A 21124-nucleotide genomic window follows, 5' to 3' on the forward strand; every position below is an offset into this window, starting at 1 on the left:
GATACTTGATGTGAGGAGCTTGATCTAATAATCTCTCTTACGAATTGGGCAGTAGCCGATCTATCTCAGTTGGTACAATTTGGAGTACAAGAATTGGGGAATTGCAAGAGGAAGAACAGGAGAGGGGTAGGTGCAAGACGGTGCCATGTCGTCCGTACCGCGATCCTCTGGATACCGATCCACTCGCTGCCCAGCTATTTGTATCTCCCTCTAGTTCACCCACTCAGGCCCACTCGTCCGTTTGTTGGCCCTCCGCTGATGAGTGGGTCTTGCTGCGGCCGCTTCTGTAGCTGGGTCGGGTTGACAGGGATCCTAACATTACCTAGCCTGTAACTGAATTTTTATTTTTCTCGCAAACAAAAACTGAATCTTTATTTTATTAATGAGACACCTATTACCATGAAAATTTCATCATTCTCTCTCTATAACTCTTACGGCCCGCACTCCATCCTAGTATGGAATGGTAAGAGAGTATGGCACACTCCAGATCTAGTCAACCTAATTATTAGTCCAGGTGCATCATGCGCCCACACGCGTGATAAATAAGTGCACCGAGTTGATCATCTGCGAGAAGAAATAACAAGAAGCGGTTCTAGCTAGTCGGGCTAGCGTCGCCATGGCGACCGTCGTCGGCATCGTCATCCTGCTTTTCCTACTCGAACCGTTCCTGGCGGCCGTCGATGTATTCTGTGACAATCTTAAGGTCGTGGCCGCGAGCCTCCCCAAGAACATCTCTTCTTCCCCGGTACACTTCGCTACCGCCACCTTCGGCCAATCCCCCGACGTGGTCTACGCGCTCGCGCTCTGCCGTGACGACCTCCTCAACGACACCGCCAGCGGCGAGTGCGTCACTAACACGTTCAAACTAACGCCACCGCCGCCGCAGCGGTGTTACCGCACCGCCCTCTACTCCGTGGGCGCCTACTTCACCGTCAACCCCTGTGTCCTTGCCTACTCCGTCGACAACATCCTCGCGCCCGGCAACGGCGACGACATGTTCTTGGAGTTTTGGACCACCAAAAACGTCACCGGCGACGTCCGCCTCATCACCGGCCTTATCCACGAGCTGCTCGTGGCGACTGTGGAAAAGGCGGCCAGCATGGAGCTGACGCGGTTCGCCATGGGAGTCGTGGACAGTCGCACCACCTTCCCGTTGGTGTATTCCCTGGCACAGTGCACGCCGGACCTGTCCGCCGGCGACTGCTTGGCGTGCCTGCGTCGTCTCCTCAGGAGGATCAACTCCACCACGTCCCAGTTTATCGGAGGGCAGATGTATGACATACGGTGTAACTTCAGGTATGAGTCGTTTTCGTTCTACGGTGGGGAGCCAATGTTGCATCTTGGGCCGTCATTGGCGCCTGCAGGAGCTCCGACTCCGACCAACAAGAGTAAGTCCCCATGGTTTGCTCTTAATTTCAGTCAAGTAAAAGACAGAGTGAGAGGCTTAATCGGCAAGTTATCATGTTGATGTCAGGACGTATCAGCAAGCCGTGGGTAATTCCCATAGTTGTGGTGCCTCTAGCAGTAGCAACGTTTCTCCGCTTCATGTTTTATTCTCGTTGGGTCAAAGGTATGGTAATTTGTTCATGAAATTGTTGTTGCTCCATCAGTTCAACTTTAGACTTTAGTTCTATTTCGTTCTAAAGTTGAACCGATGGAGCAACAACAATTTCATCTACCTAATAATAACCTGAATTCTTAAACGCGCAGCTGCGCTCGTTTGTCATGGCTGGCGCACGCGCTACACGACAAGAAATTATATGCTCCTGCCTCCCGCCTCTCTCTCGAACGTGGTCCCAATTAATAAACAGCCCACAGAATGGAATTAACGCATAGAAAAAGGAGCTGGTCCACCGTGTCTCAGTGTGCCCATCCATGTCGTGATTTCCCAACAAGATCTCATGTTGCATACATTGAATTTGCGTTTTCAAAATTTGAAAAAGCCATAACTTTTGAACCGATCATCGAAACTCAATTTTTTTTCACGTCTAGGTTCCACGCGACGAGCTCTTCAAAACTAGATCCCATATGAGTATGTTTTGACTAACTTTTATTATTAGCAACTTTGGGTGAAACGGAAGCAACTTTAGTGCTATAGGAAAGCAACTTACTGCCAGTCTGCGTAGGATGACTGTGTATCATCGAAAATCCCTTTGAAGTTAGCTAGCTTCACCTCTAAGTTTCCTACCATAACTAGTTTAGTTTTTCCTCTAAGTTGATAGTACTGTAGGCAACTTAGTTTTTGAGCTAGGCTAATATTTATCCTAAGCTGCCTACCATGACTAGCGAATGGCTTAACATCATCCTTAGTTGCATAAAATACTTTTCGGTATGCTAAGCAACTTAGTTTCATGGACATGCAACTTAGTAATACTTATGGACAACTTTTCAATGTATTAGAGGCAACTGAAAAAGTAATGCCAGGCGACTAAGCATCACCGTTAGGCAACTTCAGAGTGTTTGTAGGCAACTTAGGAAAACAATAATAAGCAAGGGCACAATATTTGCGTGCCATGACTAATGAGTAGCTTAACATCATCCTAAGTTGCCCATATATGGAAAGATTCATCTACTATAGTATGTTGTTCTTTCACGAACTCGTCTGACCAACCATATGAACCCAACGATGATATAACATGCATTAATTTCAGTACAAGAAAATTCCAAAAGGCTATAACTTTCAAACTGCGTGTTGGAATTATGATCCGTTTTCATCATTAGGTTCCTCGTGATGAACTCTTCAAAACTAGATCCCATATGAATATGTTTTGATTATTTTTTAAAGCAACTTTGATGCTAGATGAGGCAACTCTAGTGCTAAACTGGAGCAACTTTAATGCTAGATGAAGTGCATTGTGTGTGTTAGTGATTCACCTACTAGCCTACTAATAGTTGTGTGCAGTAGTCTAATGGATGTTTATCATGGTTGTTAAGTTGCATACATCAAAAACTAAGTTGTCGATAGTTTAGTTGCCTATGATACTGTGAAAGTTCCTTACCACAGAGTGGAAAGTTCTCTAACATGGCTTCTAAGTTGCCTGCCTCAAAAACTAGGTTTCCTATATTGCTACGAAGTTGCCTACACACGCCAAATTGCCTAAAATAGTATGAAAGTTGTCCATCAAGGGACCTAAGTTGCCTACAATGTTGAAAAGTTTTTGTGGGATATAAGTTGTCTATCATGATTTCAAATTTTGAAACTATGTGGAGATGGATGGTGTGATAGCATTATTCTTTCCTTTTCTGGGGGAGTCTGTCGGCCAACGCTACCGAGCACGTGGGTGTTAGCTAGCCATGTCGTGGGTGTTGACTGGTTGCATAAGTAGGGACAGATGATAAGTTGCATAGGGGGTGATGAGAAGTTTCATAGGGGGTGGATCAGACAGTTGCCTACAAGCCTACACAAGTTGTTCATAATTTTTGCATGAGTTGCCCGTGAAAATTATTAAAATCTCCAGATATAATGATGGAAAACACACATGGGTCGCTTGTTGAATGCACCGGAGTTGCACAAAAACACCCCAAAAGTTGCTAATTTTTTTGTGTGATACACAGGTTTCATAACGATCTTAAAATGCCAGTCATCTGAGCATCACCGATAGGTAACTTCATAATGTTTTAGGCAACATAGGAAAACCACAATGACAAGCAGCTTCATAATTGTAGGCAACTAATATGCAAAGTTAGACAACTAAGCAGTAATGATAGGTAACTAATTATCAATAGCATGTAACAGGACATCAATGGTAGATCAATTTCATAGTATTGTAGGCAAGTGGGCATCACTCTTAGGAAACTGAATATCCATGGTAGACAACTGGGCAACCATGGTAGGCCAGTTGTGATAATTTTAGCATCTTTACACAAACCAACCTAATAGACAGTCCTTCTAGGCAAAAAAATGAAGTTGCTTTCCTGTAGCACTAAAGTTGCCTCTATCATACCCAAAGTTGCCTCGAAAAAAATTTGATAAAACATATCTATGTGAGATCTAGTTTTGAAGAACTCATCGCGAGAAATCCAGCTGTGAAAGCGAAATTAGATTTCGATGCTTAAATCAAAAGTTATAGCTTTTTAAACTTTTTGGACCTCCAAATAAATGCACGTGGGACAAAATTCCTTTTTTGGTGGACTACGTCGGGTGCACCAGCAGGTCTTTCCATATTTGAAAGAGCGCTTGATCCCACCAACGGGCGCTCGCGCGCCTGCTAGCCACGTCCTAATAATAAAGCACGTAGGGTTTCGGCCCGTCCGTCGCACCATTTTGCAAAAAAGCCCTTGTGTTTTTATGAAATCAACCCGCAGTCCTGATTTAAGTCACACCGAACTTTCGAAAAAACCCCTGACTTTTTAGGTATTCCATCCGCGGATCATATTTAAGTCAAACAAATGATTTTCTAAACCATCCATATCTTTTAAACCGTAACTCCGATTTAAACATGTTATATATGAAATTTGATTAGAAAAATGTGTAGAATATGAATATAAATTTTTTTAACATGCTAAGTATTTATAAATATTATTTTGGAAGATATTAAGTCAAACAAATAGTTTTTTAAATTATACGTATCTGGTAACCGTAACTCCGATTTTAACATGTTATATATGAAATTTGATTAAAAAATGTGTGAAATCTGAATATGATGTTAATTTTAACTGTTAAATATTTTTTAGATATTGTTTTGGAAGCAAACTTATAACTATAGCGCACGATCCATTTTTCTTTTGTACAGGCAGTGATCCGAGTTGCAAATAAACACACACTATAGTCATGTAAGGAAAAGAAAACATCGAGAACTACACATGCATACCTCTGAATACATCGCAGGGGAAAACAACAGATTTCTCATCACGAGTGTGTGTGTGTGTGTGAGAGAGAGAGAGAGGAGAGGGAGGAGACAGAGAGAGAGAGACATCTTAGGATTAACCACATTCAAGCACGTTTTGGTTTGTGTGAACACTAAGGCCATCATCGGCGAGGGTGAGAAGAAGGATAAGCGGCAACACAAATATGACGCGTCACTAAAATAAAGGAGATGGACCTATTGTGGTCTTGAGTGATGGTTCTTCAGTTAAGAGTGTGTGTTGTGTTTTTCTCCCGTTGCAACGCATGGGCTCTTTTGCTAGTGTATACCTATCTACTAATAAAAGAAATAGATATTCTTGGTCCGTCGTCGTTTTTGTAGAAAAACCCTTCACTTTTTAGGAGCCAACCCGCAATCCATAAAAAAGCTCGTCCCAGAATTTCTACTCCCTACATAGGCCGGGCAATCCCTAGTGTGGGCCAAGGTGGGCCTGGTTCACTTCTTTTGATAAGAAGGAAAAATATATACCCATAGAACTTGAGACCTCCAATACCGACCACAACATAACAACCAACTCACCTATCATTTGTTCCAGCAATGCTAGACCTACATATTGATTCATATGTAACTAATGTAATGGCTTCGTTGACTTTTTTTGGTTGGAAGAAATAAGGGGGAGGGGGCCCACCCAGTTGAAATCAGGGGGCGGAGAGGTTATAGTTAGGAAATTTATGTAAGAATTCGTAGGTTCCTTTGTAGGTGTAGCATTTTTGCATTTGTTCCGTGTGCAAAACCTGATCGTTACCTAATTACGAGTTGCCTATCAAATGGAAACTACCTCAAAAAAAAGAATGCACGTGTCAATTAAAAAAATCTTGCTAAATGTGGACATGAAGATACCAATAAAAGTGAAAGACCCGAGATAAGGAAGGATGTGCAGGATTTTTTTTTGTGGGGTAAAGGGGATTGTATTGATTAAGTAAGAGTCACATTACAATCCCGAAGGAGAAGGCCTAAAATTTCTTCAGGGCCTGATCTTAACCATAGATCGACCCTCCTGTCGACCAAATCTAGCGAGAAGATGGCTAGCATAGTTCTGGCCACGGGGTATTTTACTAATAGTGAAACTTCTACCCGAGCTCAAGAGGTGCTTCACCTCGCTGACAAGGTGTCCCAGGTGAGAGCAGTCCCGAGAGTTGTTATTAATCATGCTGACGAGCTCGGCGGAATCAGTCTCCACCAGCACATCATGTTGGCTCCACTGTAAGGCAAGGGATATGCCCTCCAGACAGGCACACAACTCGGCTTCCAATGCAGAACCACACCACCGCAAGGACCGACACGAGGAGAACCCGATTTGTCCCTGCGCATCTCGCAGGATCATACCAGCCCCTGCAGCTCCAGTGGATTCCAGAAAAGCACCATCCACGTTCATCTTGACCTTCCCATCTGGTGGTTTCTCCCAATCCTTGGCCTCCTCAGGTAGCCTTACAGGGGCCGCGGTCGCTGTTGGCACCGACGCTGGTGCCGGCCCGACTGCAATGCCTTTTCCCTTGAGGATCTGCTCCGTAGACTGTTCCAGAATATTCATGAGGCTAAACATATAGCTGCATAGGAAACGTCGGGAGCCTTTAATAGAGGGCATTGGTTTAGCATGAGTGAGTTCGTTTCTGACATACCACGCCCTCCACAGAACCATTAGGATATGAGCACACTCATCAGGGGAACGGGGTAGGATGAGCTCTGGAATCCATTCCCCTTGTAGCCGCTCCATTATTGCATGTGATGGGAGTGTCCAAACCTCACGCATGGCATTCCAAAGTTCACGTACATGTGGACAGTTGTACGGGGCGTGAAGGACATCTTCCTGCTCATGGCCACATATCAAACACACACCAGTAACAGGGATATGGTGGCCCTTCTTGTTGTCCTCCGTTGCTAGTGAGTTTGTGATTGCCAGCCATGCAAACGTCCGGACCCTAGGGGGTACCGGCAGACTCCAGATCTTCTTCCAGATTTGGCGGTCTCCACTTGGGCTATTCCTCGCAGCCGGCACATTGCGCGCACTCTCCGTCAGATTCAGACCTAGTCTATAGGCACTACTGAAAGTAAATATTCCATTTTTCTCCGGTTGCCAGGCGAGGAAGTCCGGTTCACCACGCGGCGAGGTGCGGATTTTGAGTATTTTACAAGCATCAATCGGTGCAAAATTCGCCCACACAGCAGCCTCATCCCATGCGCTGTACTGATCTAGCAGACTAGAGACCCAGATGAGTCTCGATCGGCCACGGGGGCCAATTAGTTTGAGCGAGGTAGAGCGTGGTAACCAATTATCCCGCCAGATGCGGACAGATTCTCCGTTCCCGATACGCCATATCATGCCTTCTTTGAGCAGCTCCAAGCCATGGGCAATGGCCGTCCAGGTGGACGATGGCTGCCCGGTGAAGACCGTGTCTAGGAGGTTTCCTTGCGGATAATAGCGCGCCTTCAACACACGGGCACATAGACTTTCAGGAGCCTGTAGCAGTCTCCATGCTTGATGTGCGAGGAGTGCCTGATTGAAAATTCTCATGTCTTTGAACCCCATGCCACCTTGCCCTTTTGTCCTTGTCATCTTGTACCAATTGAGCCAATGTGAAGACCGAGAACGGAAGCTTGAAAACTCTCATAACATAGGTTGGTAATGCTTGGGCAATCGACTTAATTAAAATTTCCTTTCCACTCTGAGCCTGGTATGAATCCCCCCATAACATGATGCATTTGGTCAGCTTGGATTGAAGGTTCTGAAATTTCCCACGCTTCATACGGCCTTCCGGGGTCGGTAACCCCAAATATTTTGCTTCAAACACTTGCTTCTCAACTTGGAGTGTTTGTCGGGTTGCTTCCTGGTCCGCCAATGGGCATTGCTTGCTGAATTGGATGGAGCACTTGGCCGGATTAATTAACTGGCCCGTGCAAGTAGCAAAGGTGTCAATTACATGCTTGATCCTCTTAGCTTGTTCCTCTTTCGCTTTGAAGAATAAGAGTGTATCATCGGTGAAGAGGAGGTGGGACACCCGAGGATGTGCAGGAAATTCACTACAATTATATGGATTGTGGGCTTTATTGGAGAATTAAGTGGGATTTCAGGAAACCCAATAAAAGACCACATGCATGCTGTATTTCTTTCCATGAAATGAATTTTTCATGACATAATTGGCCGCATTTCTTTCCATCAAATGGAATTTTCATGATATAACTTGCCGCATTTCTTTCCGTTAAATGGAATTTTCTTCATGTAATTGGCTCCCTAATAAATGTTATTGTGCTGAAATTTTTTAGATAGCCCAACAATTAAGTCACTTTAAACAGGGAGAAGACGTTGCACCCCATAAGAAAAATATAATTAAAAGGCAGCACAACATCTTCACACGTTTTTTTGGAACAAACATAAAAGAATTCTCTCAAAAACCAGAAACATACAATAAAATATAGTATTATTTAGATGCATATATGGGAGTACAAGATGCGTAATATGCCTTAGATGATAGATAGGGTTAATACTGACTATATAGAAATCAGTGATCGGATATCGAAGTTATGTAATCGACTTTTGTTCCCAGTAACAAAATGGATAATTGAATTTTGTTGTGCTAAATTTTCATAGTCTAATTTTTAAAACATCTTTAGGACATATTAGTACATGGTTTTTTCGTTATTTAATTTTACATGTTGTTTTTTCTAGACGCAAAGATATTTTTTTATTCCTGTTGCAACGCACGGACATATATATTTCCTATTATTAGTTAATGAAAATATTATTACAATATTACACGGGTTCTCAATCATATATTCAGGGTCAAGGCGTGCTCAGGATATGGAGGGAGAGAAACAACTAGTTTGGCATGGGAAGAATTCAGAGTTCTCCATGTACGATTACGAACAGGTACAAGACGCCACAAATAATTTTTCAGACGGAAACAAACTTGGACTAGGTGGCTTTGGCACTGTCTACAAGGTAAATTCGTATGTCTCTATTAGATTTTTATCTTCTGTTGGAACAGTTCCAAGAAGGGTTAACATGACTGTATGCATAAGAGTTATTATTATACCACCGAAATAATGGGAGCAAGGGACTAGAGTGGATGCAGATAGGAAGAACATTTTTTTTTCTGGTAAATGGCGCTTTTATTAACTCAAAATGTAGCATTAATAAGAAACATCTCATTCACCCAAAAAAAGAAGAGAAAATCACATAATAAGAATATGCCAAACCATTGTACAACTAAAATGCACATAATCAACACAAACTCACACACACAATGTAAATTTATAACACTAACATGAACAAAATCATAAAAAGACGCATGGGGAGAACGTAACATCTGGTAGTTTTTTCTTAGGGCCAGTTTCGTGAGGGATTGGAGATAGCAGTAAAGAGACTGGCTTCACATTCAGGACAAGGTTTCATAGAGTTCAAAAATGAAGTCCAACTCATAGCCAAACTGCAGCACACGAATTTGGTTAGGCTCTTGGGATGTTGCTCTCAAGAAGATGAGAAAATATTGATATATGAGTACTTGCCAAACAAAAGCTTGGATTTCTTCATCTTTGGTATGCCTTTCCTTTTCTTATTTTTGTTTAGATGTACTTTTCAGACGCATCAGAATAATTAAAAATTACTTGAAATATTATTATTGTCATGAGCCCTATGTTTCTAGTTTCATTCCCTAAGCAACTATACCTTTGACCATTTTCCAAAATTCCCCCCATTTTATAATAATATCCAATTGAGTGCAGATGAAAATAAAAGAGCTTTGTTGGATTGGTCCCAACTTGTAGCAATAATCGAAGGAGTGGCACATGGACTTCTTTACTTACATAAGCACTCCCAGTTGCGTGTCATACATAGAGATCTTAAGACAAGCAACATTCTCTTGGACAGTGAGATGAATCCAAAAATTTCAGATTTCGGGCTAGCAAAAATATTTGACTCAAATAAGCCAGAAGGGAACAATACAAGGAGAGTGGTTGGCACATAGTAAGTTTCATGCTAACAAATGAACTTGTTGATATTTAAATTTAAATTCAACTATATAAATTAATTATGACATATATTATATACAATTTTAGTGGCTATATGGCTCCTGAGTATGCTGCAGAAGGTATCTTATCTATTAAATCCGATGTCTTCAGCTTTGGTGTTGTCGTTCTTGAGATCCTTAGCGGAAAGCGGAATTCTGGTAGCAAACAGTGTGGAGATTTCATCAATCTTCTTGGATATGTGAGCTTATATACAAACAAGCTTAATCGTGTAACAATGTTTATGTTCATTTTCTCTATATATAACCCTAGTTGTGCGGTTTTTTCTTTTGCAAATAGGCATGGCAATTATGGGAAGAGGAAAGATGGATTGATCTCATCCATGTGTCATTGGTTCCTGAGAGTCACTCAACAAAGCTGATGAGGTGCATGAATATAGCATTGCTTTGTGTACAAGAGAATGTAGCTGATCGACCAACCATGCCAGATATTGTTGGAATGCTAAGCAGTGAGACAATGATCATAACTCAGCCTAAGCAACCAGCATATTTCAATGTAAGGGTTGGAAATGAAGAGGCCCTGACTCCACTTGAGTCATGCAGTATTAATGATATGATAGTCATGTCATGTGTTTTTTACTGCCCGGTGAAGTATTCATGATAGCATAACTATTGTATAATGCAAAATTGTAAGTGGAGTTACAAATGTGAGATTATGTCTTGTCAAGTACTCCCTCCGTCTACGTGTATAGAACGCTCTAGGAGCTCCACCGCGACCAAGGCACATGGTGATAGGAAAAAAATTATATTTGAAATTGCGGAAATGAGTCTATGACATGCCCTAAAAACACAACGAAAGGATTGAGATGTGCATGCATGGAAAGGGGGTCCAAGAAATTCATGGGGGCTGCATGGGGGAGCCAGACCAAGGAATTTCTGGGTTATGAGGAATTTTAATTGTAAGAACAACTACTATACTCTTGAAATACCTAATTCACACCAGGCACCCCATACACCTAGACGGAGGGAGTATGAAAGATGCTTTGCAGCTCGAGTACTCATATGTGAGCATCTTCAAGAGTCTCCACAGGTCCAAGAACAATCTTCCAATAGAGGAGCTAAATTTTTTGGGGAGCCAAGAGCATGCATCTCAAGAAGATCCACTTTCGGCAATAGTTTCCTATTACTGGGTAAGATGACATAAAAACATGCTCCAACAGATTCCCTTTAGCCAGTATTTTTTTGTTATCACCAAAATCATCCCAACTTCCCCTATATAGGCCCATCCACGTCGGCGAAAAAAACCTATCCACCTTCCCACGCGCGCACCGGTCCTTCATGTCCATGCCTCCATCACGGAACTACCACACACCACCGCCACACCTACATACGCCATCACCAGCCATTAAGGGCCACCCCAGGGGTTGTTGATCGCCATGCCACCATCAGCCACGGCACGGGCCACCGTTGCCCCGTCTCCAGCAAGCCCCATGGTTGCGTGTGGGACCCCTGCCATCGCATCACCGCCCCCACTCGCTTGGGAGGTGTCGCCATGCGTCCATGGGACGTTGCGTTTGCGAAAAGCCTAGGGCAAAGAAAGTAAAGAAAATCACGTGGACGGTACCTCTGGCGACAATCATCGCATCCCCTTCATTGACCATGGGTGTCACCGTGTCTGAGGCTGACGAGTACGGTAACGCCAAGGACTTCGATCCTCCTATGCCTGAAAGATTAAATTTTTCTATTGTACTTCGATCCTATGCAATGTTTGAATTATGAATGATGATGCAGTGATGTTTCAAATTATCAATGATAGATTGTTTATGAACTTGATGAATGAATATATTTTTATATTTAGTCAGTACTCATTTATGAACTTGATGAATGAATATGTCTACATAGACCATATTCAATTGACCAAAACACATACAATGGAGTTGATGATGAAGTCATTGAAGTTACCCTACAACAAAAAAAGATAGTGGGGAGGTCAAGAAACTATTGATGGAGGAAGATATGAAAAATGGCCATGTCATGGTAGAGTGTGTGCATCAATAGCAGGGACCAATCAAAAATAGGAAGTTTTATTGGAAGCGTATTGATGAAAACTATTTTTTGCAATGTGGTAGTATGATCTGAATGCACGATCAGGTCCTCAATCACCGGTGGAGTGCAATTCAAGAGTGTTGCAACCGGTGGGCAGGTTATGTTGCCCAAAGTTGATTGTGTCAAGCCTAGTGGAATGACAGAGGAGAGATACTTGTGAGTATCTATTTATAGTATGAATGTGTGGACCTATTTTTTGATTTTGCAGTGGTTGCACCTAATTTTGTATGTTATTTTTTTACTTTGCAGCTCGACTACATCTAAGAATTGCACAAACAAATGGAACAAAAGGTAAGATTATTGGCATGATCAATGGTTCGATATTGCTCCAAAACAATGAGAAGTGGAAACATAGAAACAAGGAAGGTTTTCCCCTCAGAAGAAGGACACGTTCTTGATCTATAGATCTTGACAATAATGAAGATGCGATGATGATGATGTGCAATATGGGACAAATATGTAAGCAACTAGGAATGTAAAGAAGACTCCGTCTGGGATAAGAGGTGAGCAGGATAATCAAAATAATGGAGGAGATGGATCTGTGTTTCAGACGACCACTACTAGGGAAAACCCTAGTAGTAGCGCGGCGTAATGGCCTAGCAGTAGCGCTGGCGCCTCTGTTACTACTAGCTCGCTGCAACTAACTGAGAGTAGTAGCGTGGGCCCTACCCTGCGCAACTACTACTTTTGTTAGCAGAAGCGTGGGGTAGGACCCGCACTACTGTCAGTCGAAAATGCATACTTGAAAGTGCCCGTCACTGGCTGTATGCTAACAATTGTCATCTCACCTTCCACATATATTCGTGGAGGAACAACATCATTCGAGAGCTTCTGTTGAAGAATATAATAGTAACATAGTTAGCAATGTAGTTTACTTAAGAAGAATGTATGACAAAGAAGGACTACTAACACAATAGTAAAAACACTTACCATGATATTTGCACGAATGTTACCATGGAACAACTCGTGGACTAGTGGCACGTATCCAAATTTTAGCCAGCTCAAAAAATGATCTTAAAAGTCAAAACATAATTAACAAATGTGACAAGAAAATTCTTCTCCTCCCAAGTTAGCTCCGAGCCATAACTGTAGTAGGTCTTGTCTATTATGTTTCGTGTATCTCTTGAAGAAAGGAAATAAGCCATGGTTATAAATAAACAATTTTAGTAGGGATGAATAACAAATATTTTTAAATAAGCAATATACATTATTTTAACAATATTTTTAACAAATTCACACGGAGGTAGAATTGGAATCATGTCCAGATCCACCCAAATGACTTTATCATGAGGATCATCTTGAGGAATGCAAATATCAAAAGTTATTTTTATACCTTCCTCCAATACATAGGCCTTTCATAATCCTCTCCAATTTAAACAACAAAAATCTATGTGACCTACTTAATTTAAGATCTTAACCTAAAAAATGAAACCATGTATCGTCTTAAGGTGAGCTTTCTTAATATACACCTTTTCCCTCTCTTCAAAAGAGAGCTTATCTAACATGTAAGGTCTTGCATAGCAGGGGATGCACTAGTCAAATTATCAAATACGGAAATTACACATTAAAGAAAAAATCCTTTAGTCATGCTTAATCAAGAAGAAGTAGGTGCCACTAAAGTTACATATCATAAAATATTTGAAGCCCTCCTTAAGCGTGAGGAAGAAGCAACAACCGTTTTACAAGTGAGGCATGTCGCGTATACCAGCACCTTGGTACAGTCATCGCACTCGGGGATCCTATCATTGTCATCCATTTGTTGTGTTCATAATGGAAATACTAAAATTCGATGGCAAATACCAGAAACTAAACACTATTCAGCACAGGTTGACTTTTGGTTTGTCGAATCTCCCTTGGAAAACACTCATCTCTGATGGTGTACATGTTGGCCACTCCCTCTCAGATATTTCGACCATCAATGATGGTCGCTCCTCCCTTCTTTCCCAGGTGCATTATCAAAATGTCTAGCACACGGGAATGAAGGAGAAGCGACCCCCACGACAACAGTTGGGATTCTTCCTCTCTTACATTTCAACCGCATTATGGTGTATATGGTGGACACTCCCTTATAGATATTTCGACTATTAGTGATGGTCTCATCACCCTTCCATCGTGTATTACCAAGGTCTATCATGACGAGAATAGGCGGAACCGACCCCCACGACCACAGTTGGGATCCTTCCTTCTAGAATAATCTATCACACAAGGAGCCCCAATAGAATGAAAGTCAACCCTAATCATCGATCAACATTACATATAATAGAATGCACACAAAACAAAATTGCATACTAGAACTACTAGTTACTCTTAGCTAGGGTAGGGCACTCGATATATCCTACTTTCTAGCACAAGTCATGACAAAATGCACGAATTTTTTTGGCATGACCTTTGCTAAAATAGGACATATCGAGTGCCTGAAATTTGCCAGAACGGAAATGAATCAGCATTCTGATAAAACATAGGCCACTAGGAGGTGTCCCCTACAAAGTCATACACACGATACTTGAAATGCTAAATTTTCTTACCATCCAAAACAAGACTATCAAAGGAAGTAACAACTCAAGCACCAAAAACAAAATTCATCCCATTGTTCTCTATTCCATTGCATCCATCCATCCATCCATCCATCCATCTATCTAATAACAAAAGAAACTACATAGAACCTATAAAAAATTTGTCCTACCCATTTTTTTGGCATTTTTCAAAATGAAACAAAAGTGCTTCAATCAATGATGCATCCATCCATTTAACAAACATCCATCCATCTACATAGGTATTAAAAAATTAAATCTAAAGTTAAACTGAGAGGAGAGGGAGCTGCTCATGGAAGTGGGGCGGGGCCAAGCTGAAGAGGAGGCGCATAGTGGCCAGCCGATGTGTGTAGGAAGGGACGACATGGGGAAGGGCGACGACGACGGGCCTGGGCAGAGCAGGGTAGGGCGGGGGCGGGCCGAAGCGCGTGGGGGATCTGGAGGGTAGTCGCGAGGAAAGGAGAGTGGAGAGCTAGAGGGAGAGATAGGATAAGGGTGGCTTAGCAGTAGCGCAGGGGCATGGGCCTGCACTACTGCAAACCCATTTGTTGTAGTGTGGGCTCTATATCCAATGTTGTTGCTAGGCAGGGTAGGGGAGTTGGGCCCGTGTATCGATAGTAGCAACGCGGGTAAAGGAGCCCACACTACTATTATCTAGTTAGTTGTAGTGCAGGTGTGGTGAACCCGCGCTGCTACTAACATCGATCCTGAAGACAATAAGGCCAAGTCCAAGGAAGTGAAGCGCAAGGGCCCCACCGTGCTACCAGTAGAGTCTGAGATATAGCGCGGCTATGACCGCGACGGGCCCCCAAGGATGCTCACCTGTTCTGTGTCTTCCACGACGTGCAAACCTTTAACACCGAAGACTATCAAGAGCTTAGAGCACTCCGTAACGAGCGCCTGGGCTGCCTCCCCGAGCACCACGACCGTGGCCTTGGCCATGGAGGAGGCCACGACGAATGTCGCTGGGACAACCACAACCCTCTGTACGGCTGGCATGACCAGCCTCGCGAGGGTGGATGACGTGACCAGCCTCGCGACTGATACATCTCCAACGTATCTATAATATTTGATTGTTCCACGCTATTATATTATCTGTTTTGGATGTTTATGGTATTTATTATACAATTTTATATTATTTTTGGGACTAACCTATTAACCCAGAGCCCAGTGCCAGTTTCTATTTTTTCCTTGTTTTAGAGTATCGCAGAAAAGGAAAATCAAACGGAGTCCAATTGACCTAAAACTTCACGGAACTTATTTTTGGACCAGAAGAAGCCCACGGAGTAACGGAGATGGACCAGAAGATTCCCGGGCTGCCCATGAGGGTGGGGGGCACGCCCACCCCCCTAGGCGCACCCCTTGCCTCGTGGACAACCCGGAGATCCACCGACGTACTTCTCCCTCCTATATATATCCATGTACCCTAAAAACTTCGAGGAGCACAATAGATCGGGAGTTCCGCCGCCAGAAGCCTCCGTAGCCACCGAAAACCAATCTAGACCCGTTTTGGCACCCTGCCGGAGGTGGAATCCCTCTCTGGTGGCCATCTTCATCATCTCGGCGCTCTCCATGATGAGGACGGAGTAGTTCACCCTCGGGGCTGAGGGTATGTACCAGTAGCTATGTGTTTGATCTCTCTCTCTCTCTCATGTTCTTGAGGTGGTACGATCTTGATGTATCGCGAGCTTTGCTATTATATTTGGATCCTATGATGTTTCTCCCCCTCTACTCTGTTGTAATGGATTGAGTTTTCCCTTTGAAGTTATCTTATCGAATTGAGTCTTTAGGGATTTGAGAACACTTGATGTATGTCTTGCGTGGGATACCCGTGGTGACAATGGGGTATTCTATTGATCCACTTGATGTATGTTTTGGTGATCAACTTGCAGGTTCCGCCCATGAACCTATGCATAGGGGTTGGCACACGTTTTCGTCTTGACTCTCCGATAGAATCTTTGGGGTACTCTTTGAAGTTCTTTGTGTTGGTTTGAATAGATGAATCTGAGATTGTGTGATGCATACCGTATAATCATACCCACGGATACTTGAGGTGACATTGGAGTATCTAGGTGACATTAGGGTTTTGGTTGATTTTTGTGTTAAGGTGTTATTCTAGTACGAACTCTATGATAGATGGAACGGAAATAATAGCTTCATGTTATTTTACTACGGACTTTTGAATAGATTGATCAGAAAGAATAACTTTGAGGTGGTTTCGTACCCTACCATAATCTCTTCGTTTGTTCTCCGCTATTAGTGACTTTGGAGTGACTCTTTGTTGCATGTTGAGGGATAGTTATATGATCCAATTATGTTATTATTGTTGAGAGAACTTGCACTAGTGAAAGTATGAACCCTAGGCCTTGTTTCAACGCATTGCAACACCATTTGTGCTCACTTTTATCATTAGTTACCTTGCTGTTTTTATATTTTCAGATTACAAAAACCTTTATCTACCATCCATATACCACTTGTATCACTATCTCTTCGCCGAACTAGTGCACCTATACAATTTACCGGTGTATTGGGTGTGTTGGGGACACAAGAGACTCTTTGTTATTTGGTTGCCGGGTTGCTTGAGAGAGACCATATTCATCCCACGCCTCCCACGGATTGATAAACCTTAGGTCATCCACTTGAGGGAAATTTTCTACTGTCCTACCAACCTCTGCACTTGGAGGCCCAACAACATCTACAAGAAGAAGGTTGTCTAGTAGACATCAAGCTCGTTTCTGGCGCTGTTACCGGGGAGGTTAGTGCTTGAAGGTATATCTTTAGATCTTTCAATTGAATCTTTTTTTCTTGTTTTATCACTAGTTTAGTTTATAAAATAAAACTACAAAAAAATATAGAATTGACTTTGCCTCATACGCTTCATCTTTTTAATATGTTTCGTGAGTATGATGGAAAGGAAAATTGTGCCAAAGTGTTAGAAGAAGAATGCATTAAAATGTTTGGCACTAAATATTTGAATGATGAGCATGATTGCAATGTTATTAGTATGAACTCCTTGAATATCCATAGTACTAATGATGATTGCACTAGTTATGATGAAAATGTCTCCTATAAACATGTCAATTTTTTTGGACTGCATTGGGTTTGCAAGTACACACCAAATAGGGAAGATAGATATTGCAAGATGCATAAGCCTTTAGAAACTAAATGGTTGCAAGAAAGGCTAAATGTTAGTGCTGGAAATTTAAAATTTCTTAGCCATACTTGTGAACTTTGCAATGAACATGGTCATTTAAATATCAAATGCAAATTGTTTCATGATTGAATCATGTCCAAAAATCGTGATGACTTGATTTCCCTTGCACATTATAATGAACTTAATTTGCTTTTGGGTTATGAAGAAATGAAACATCAAACTAAGATTATTCCAGAATATAACCTCAAGAAATTCCTCGATATTGATCTAGAAGAAATTTATATGTATTGTGCGGTGAATTGAATTGAAAATCCTTATATTGCCAATTATATAAAGAAGTGAAAACAAACAGAAGATGAAGAGAATACTAACAAAAGGGAAGAGACTTCCTAATATCCTCCTATTCAACCAATCTCGTTAATAAAGAGCTCCAAAAAGAGGATTGAACCCACACATGATGTGGTGAAGAAGAAGAAAAAGAAAAAAGATAAGTAAAGGTACAAAGGTATCTCTCCCAAATGATTTTGCTCCAATTTCTCATTGTGATGATGATAATTGCTATACTATTGGTGCTATCCATACTATTAATGATGAGAGTAATTATGCTTATGATATTAAAAGGCCCAAGCTTGGGGATGCTATGTTTGATGAAGATGATGTTTTTGAGATTATATTTTCTGCAATTAATGTTTGTCCCGAGCTTGGGGATGCTACGTTTAATGAAGATGATATTTGTGGTCTCCCAAGTTTTGATATGCAAATTTATAATGATGATAGCATGCCTCCTACTTATGATGATTATATTGATGAAAGTGGGATTGGAAGTAATGATACCACTATTTTGGAGGATGTTGAATCTTATTGTGATAATTATGAAAGTGGATTTGGAGAGGTCATGACTTTATTTATTGATGATTCCACTATCTTGGAAGAGATTTTAATCGATTATGATGAGAACAAAGTTGCTACTTATGAAAATTATTGTGATGATACATATGCTATAAAAAGTAGTTATGATTATATTTATAAAACTTGTGATGATTATGATTACCCTTTTTCTGAACATTACTCTTTTAATATGGAAACAATTTATAGTATTCGAGTTTCTTATGATACTCCAACTATTCTGAATGAGAAGAATTTTGCTTATGTGGAGAGTAATAAAATTTCTATGCTTGTAGATCATGAAAAGAATGCTTTAGGTGCTGGTTATATTGTTGAATTAATTCATGATGCTACTGAAAATTATTATGAGGGAGGAACATATGCTTGTAGGAATTACAATAATATCAAGTTTCCTCTCTATGTGCTTAAAGTTTTGAAATTATGTTGTTTTGCCCTCCTATGCTAGTTGATTATTGTTCCCATAAGTTGTTTGCTCACAAAACCCCTATACATAGGAAGTGGGTTAGAATTAAATGTGTTAGCAATATGCTCATGATGCTCTCCTTATGTTTCAATTCTTATCTTTTATGTGAGCATCATTGAAATCATCATGCCTAGCTAGGAGCGTTAAACGATAGCGCTTGTTGGGAGGCAAACCAACTTTATTTTTGTTCCTTGATTTTTTCTCCTGTTTAGTAATAAATAATTTATCTAACCTCTGTTATGATTGAGTTTTTATGTTTTAATTAGTGTTTGTGCCAAGTAAAACCGTTGGGAAGACTTGGGGAAAGTCTTGTTGATCTTGCTGTAAAAAACAGAAACTTTAGCGCTCACGACAATTGATTCCAGTTTTTATTGGAGAGTGATATTTAGTTAATTATTTTTGGAGATGATTAATAGATAAATTCCACACGTCCAGCAATTTATTTTAGAATTTTTGGGGTTCCAGAAGATTGCGTTAGTTACAGATTACTACAGACTGTTCTGTTTTTGAAAGATTCTGTTTTTCGTGTGTTGTTTGCTTATTTTAATGAATCTATGGCTAGTAATAGAGTTTATGAACCATAGAAAAGTTTGAATACAGTAGTTTTAACACCAATATAAATAAAGAATGAGTTCATTACAGTACCTTTAAGTGGTGGTTTGTTTTCTTTTACTAACGAAGCTCACGAAGATTTTCTTTTAAGTTTGTGTTGTGAAGTTTTCAAGTTTTGGGTGACTATTCGATGGACTATGGAATAAGTTGTAGCAAGAACCTAAGCTTGGGGATTCCCAAGGCACCCCAAGGTAATATTCAAGGACAACCAAAATCCTACGCTTGGGGATTCCCCGGAAGGCATCCCCTCTTTCGTCTTTGTTCATCGGTAACTTTACTTGGAGCTATATTTTTATTTACCACATGATATGTGTTTTGCTTGGAGCGTCATTTTATTTTAATTTGTTTTGCTTGCTGTATGAATAAAATAAAAAGATCAGAAATTATTAAATGTTAGAGATTCTTCACATAGGTGCATAATGATTTGACTACTCATTGATCTACACTTATATCTTTCGGAGTAGTTTGTCGTTTGCTCTAGTGCTTCACTTATATCCTTTTAGAGCACGGTGGTGGTTTTATTTCATTTTATAGATAAACTCTCGTGCTTCACTTATATTATTTTGAGAGTATTTAGAACAGCATGGTAGTTTTCTTTGGTTATGAAACTAGTCCTAATATTATGGGCATCCAAGAGGGATATAATAAAAACTTTCATATAAAGTGCACTGAATACTAAGAGAAGTTTGATACTTGATAATTGTTTTGAGATATGGGGATGGTGATATTAGAGTCATGCTAGTTGAGTAGTTGTGAATTTGAGAAGTACTTGTGTTGAAGTTTGTGATTCCCGTAGCATGCACGTATGGTGAATCGTTATGTGAAGAAGTCGGAGCATGCGCGTAGTACTTTGCTTCCATAACTAATAGATTTTTGCAATAAGTATGTGTATTATTTATGACTAATGTTGAGTCCATGAATTATACGCACTCTCACCCTTCCACCAATGCTAGCCTCTCTAATACCGTGCACCTTTCGCCGGTTTCATAAACCCACCATATACCTTCCTCAAAACAGCCACCATACCTACCTATTATGACATTTCAATAGCCATTCTGAGATATATTGCCATGCAACTTTCCACCATTCCGTTATTATGACATGTTTCATCATTGTCATATTGCTTTGCATGATCATGTAGTTGACATTTTATTTGTGGCAAAGCCACCGTTCATAATTATTTCATACATGTCACCCATGAGTCATTGCACATCCCAGTACACCGCCGAAGGCATTCATATAGAGTCATACTTTGTTCTAGTATCGAGTTGTAATCATTGAGTTGTAAATAAATAGAAGTGTGATGACCATCAATAATAGAGCATTGTCCCAAAAAAAGGAGAAAGGCCAAAAAAAGGGGAAGGCCCAAAAAAATAATAAAATAAAAAATAAAAAGGGGCAATGCTACTATCCTTTTTCCACACTTGTGCTTCAAAGTAGCACCATGATTTTCATGCTAGAGAGTCTCTTGTTTTTCACTTTCATATACTAGTGGGAATTTTTCATTATAGAACTTGTCTTGTATA

The 21124-nt window shown here is 40.9% G+C and overlaps 1 protein-coding gene across 1 annotated transcript; it reads left to right on the forward strand.

The window, feature by feature from the left end:
• The first annotated feature begins 616 nt into the window (after positions 1-616).
• On the forward strand, positions 617-10487 carry LOC123129679 (cysteine-rich receptor-like protein kinase 10). The gene is made up of 8 exons (XM_044549746.1): positions 617-1388; positions 1475-1582; positions 6292-6307; positions 8649-8802; positions 9188-9398; positions 9585-9825; positions 9918-10068; positions 10167-10487. Exons 1-8 carry the CDS (start codon positions 617-619, stop codon positions 10485-10487), a joined length of 1974 nt encoding a protein of 657 aa, XP_044405681.1.
• The last annotated feature ends 10637 nt before the right edge of the window (positions 10488-21124 follow it).

The sequence above is a fragment of the Triticum aestivum genome, chromosome 6A, assembly GCF_018294505.1.
Source record: "Triticum aestivum cultivar Chinese Spring chromosome 6A, IWGSC CS RefSeq v2.1, whole genome shotgun sequence".
In the NCBI taxonomy this organism is placed as follows: domain Eukaryota; kingdom Viridiplantae; phylum Streptophyta; class Magnoliopsida; order Poales; family Poaceae; genus Triticum; species Triticum aestivum.

Coding starts and splice junctions, on each gene's coding strand:
- LOC123129679 (XM_044549746.1), top strand. CDS start 617: ATGGCGACCGTCGTCGGCATCGTCATCCTGCTTTTCCTACTCGAACCG. Junction 8,803..9,187: donor GCTTTGGCACTGTCTACAAG/GTAAATTCGTAT, acceptor GTTTTTTCTTAG/GGCCAGTTTCGTGAGGGATT. Junction 9,399..9,584: donor CTTGGATTTCTTCATCTTTG/GTATGCCTTTCC, acceptor AATTGAGTGCAG/ATGAAAATAAAAGAGCTTTG.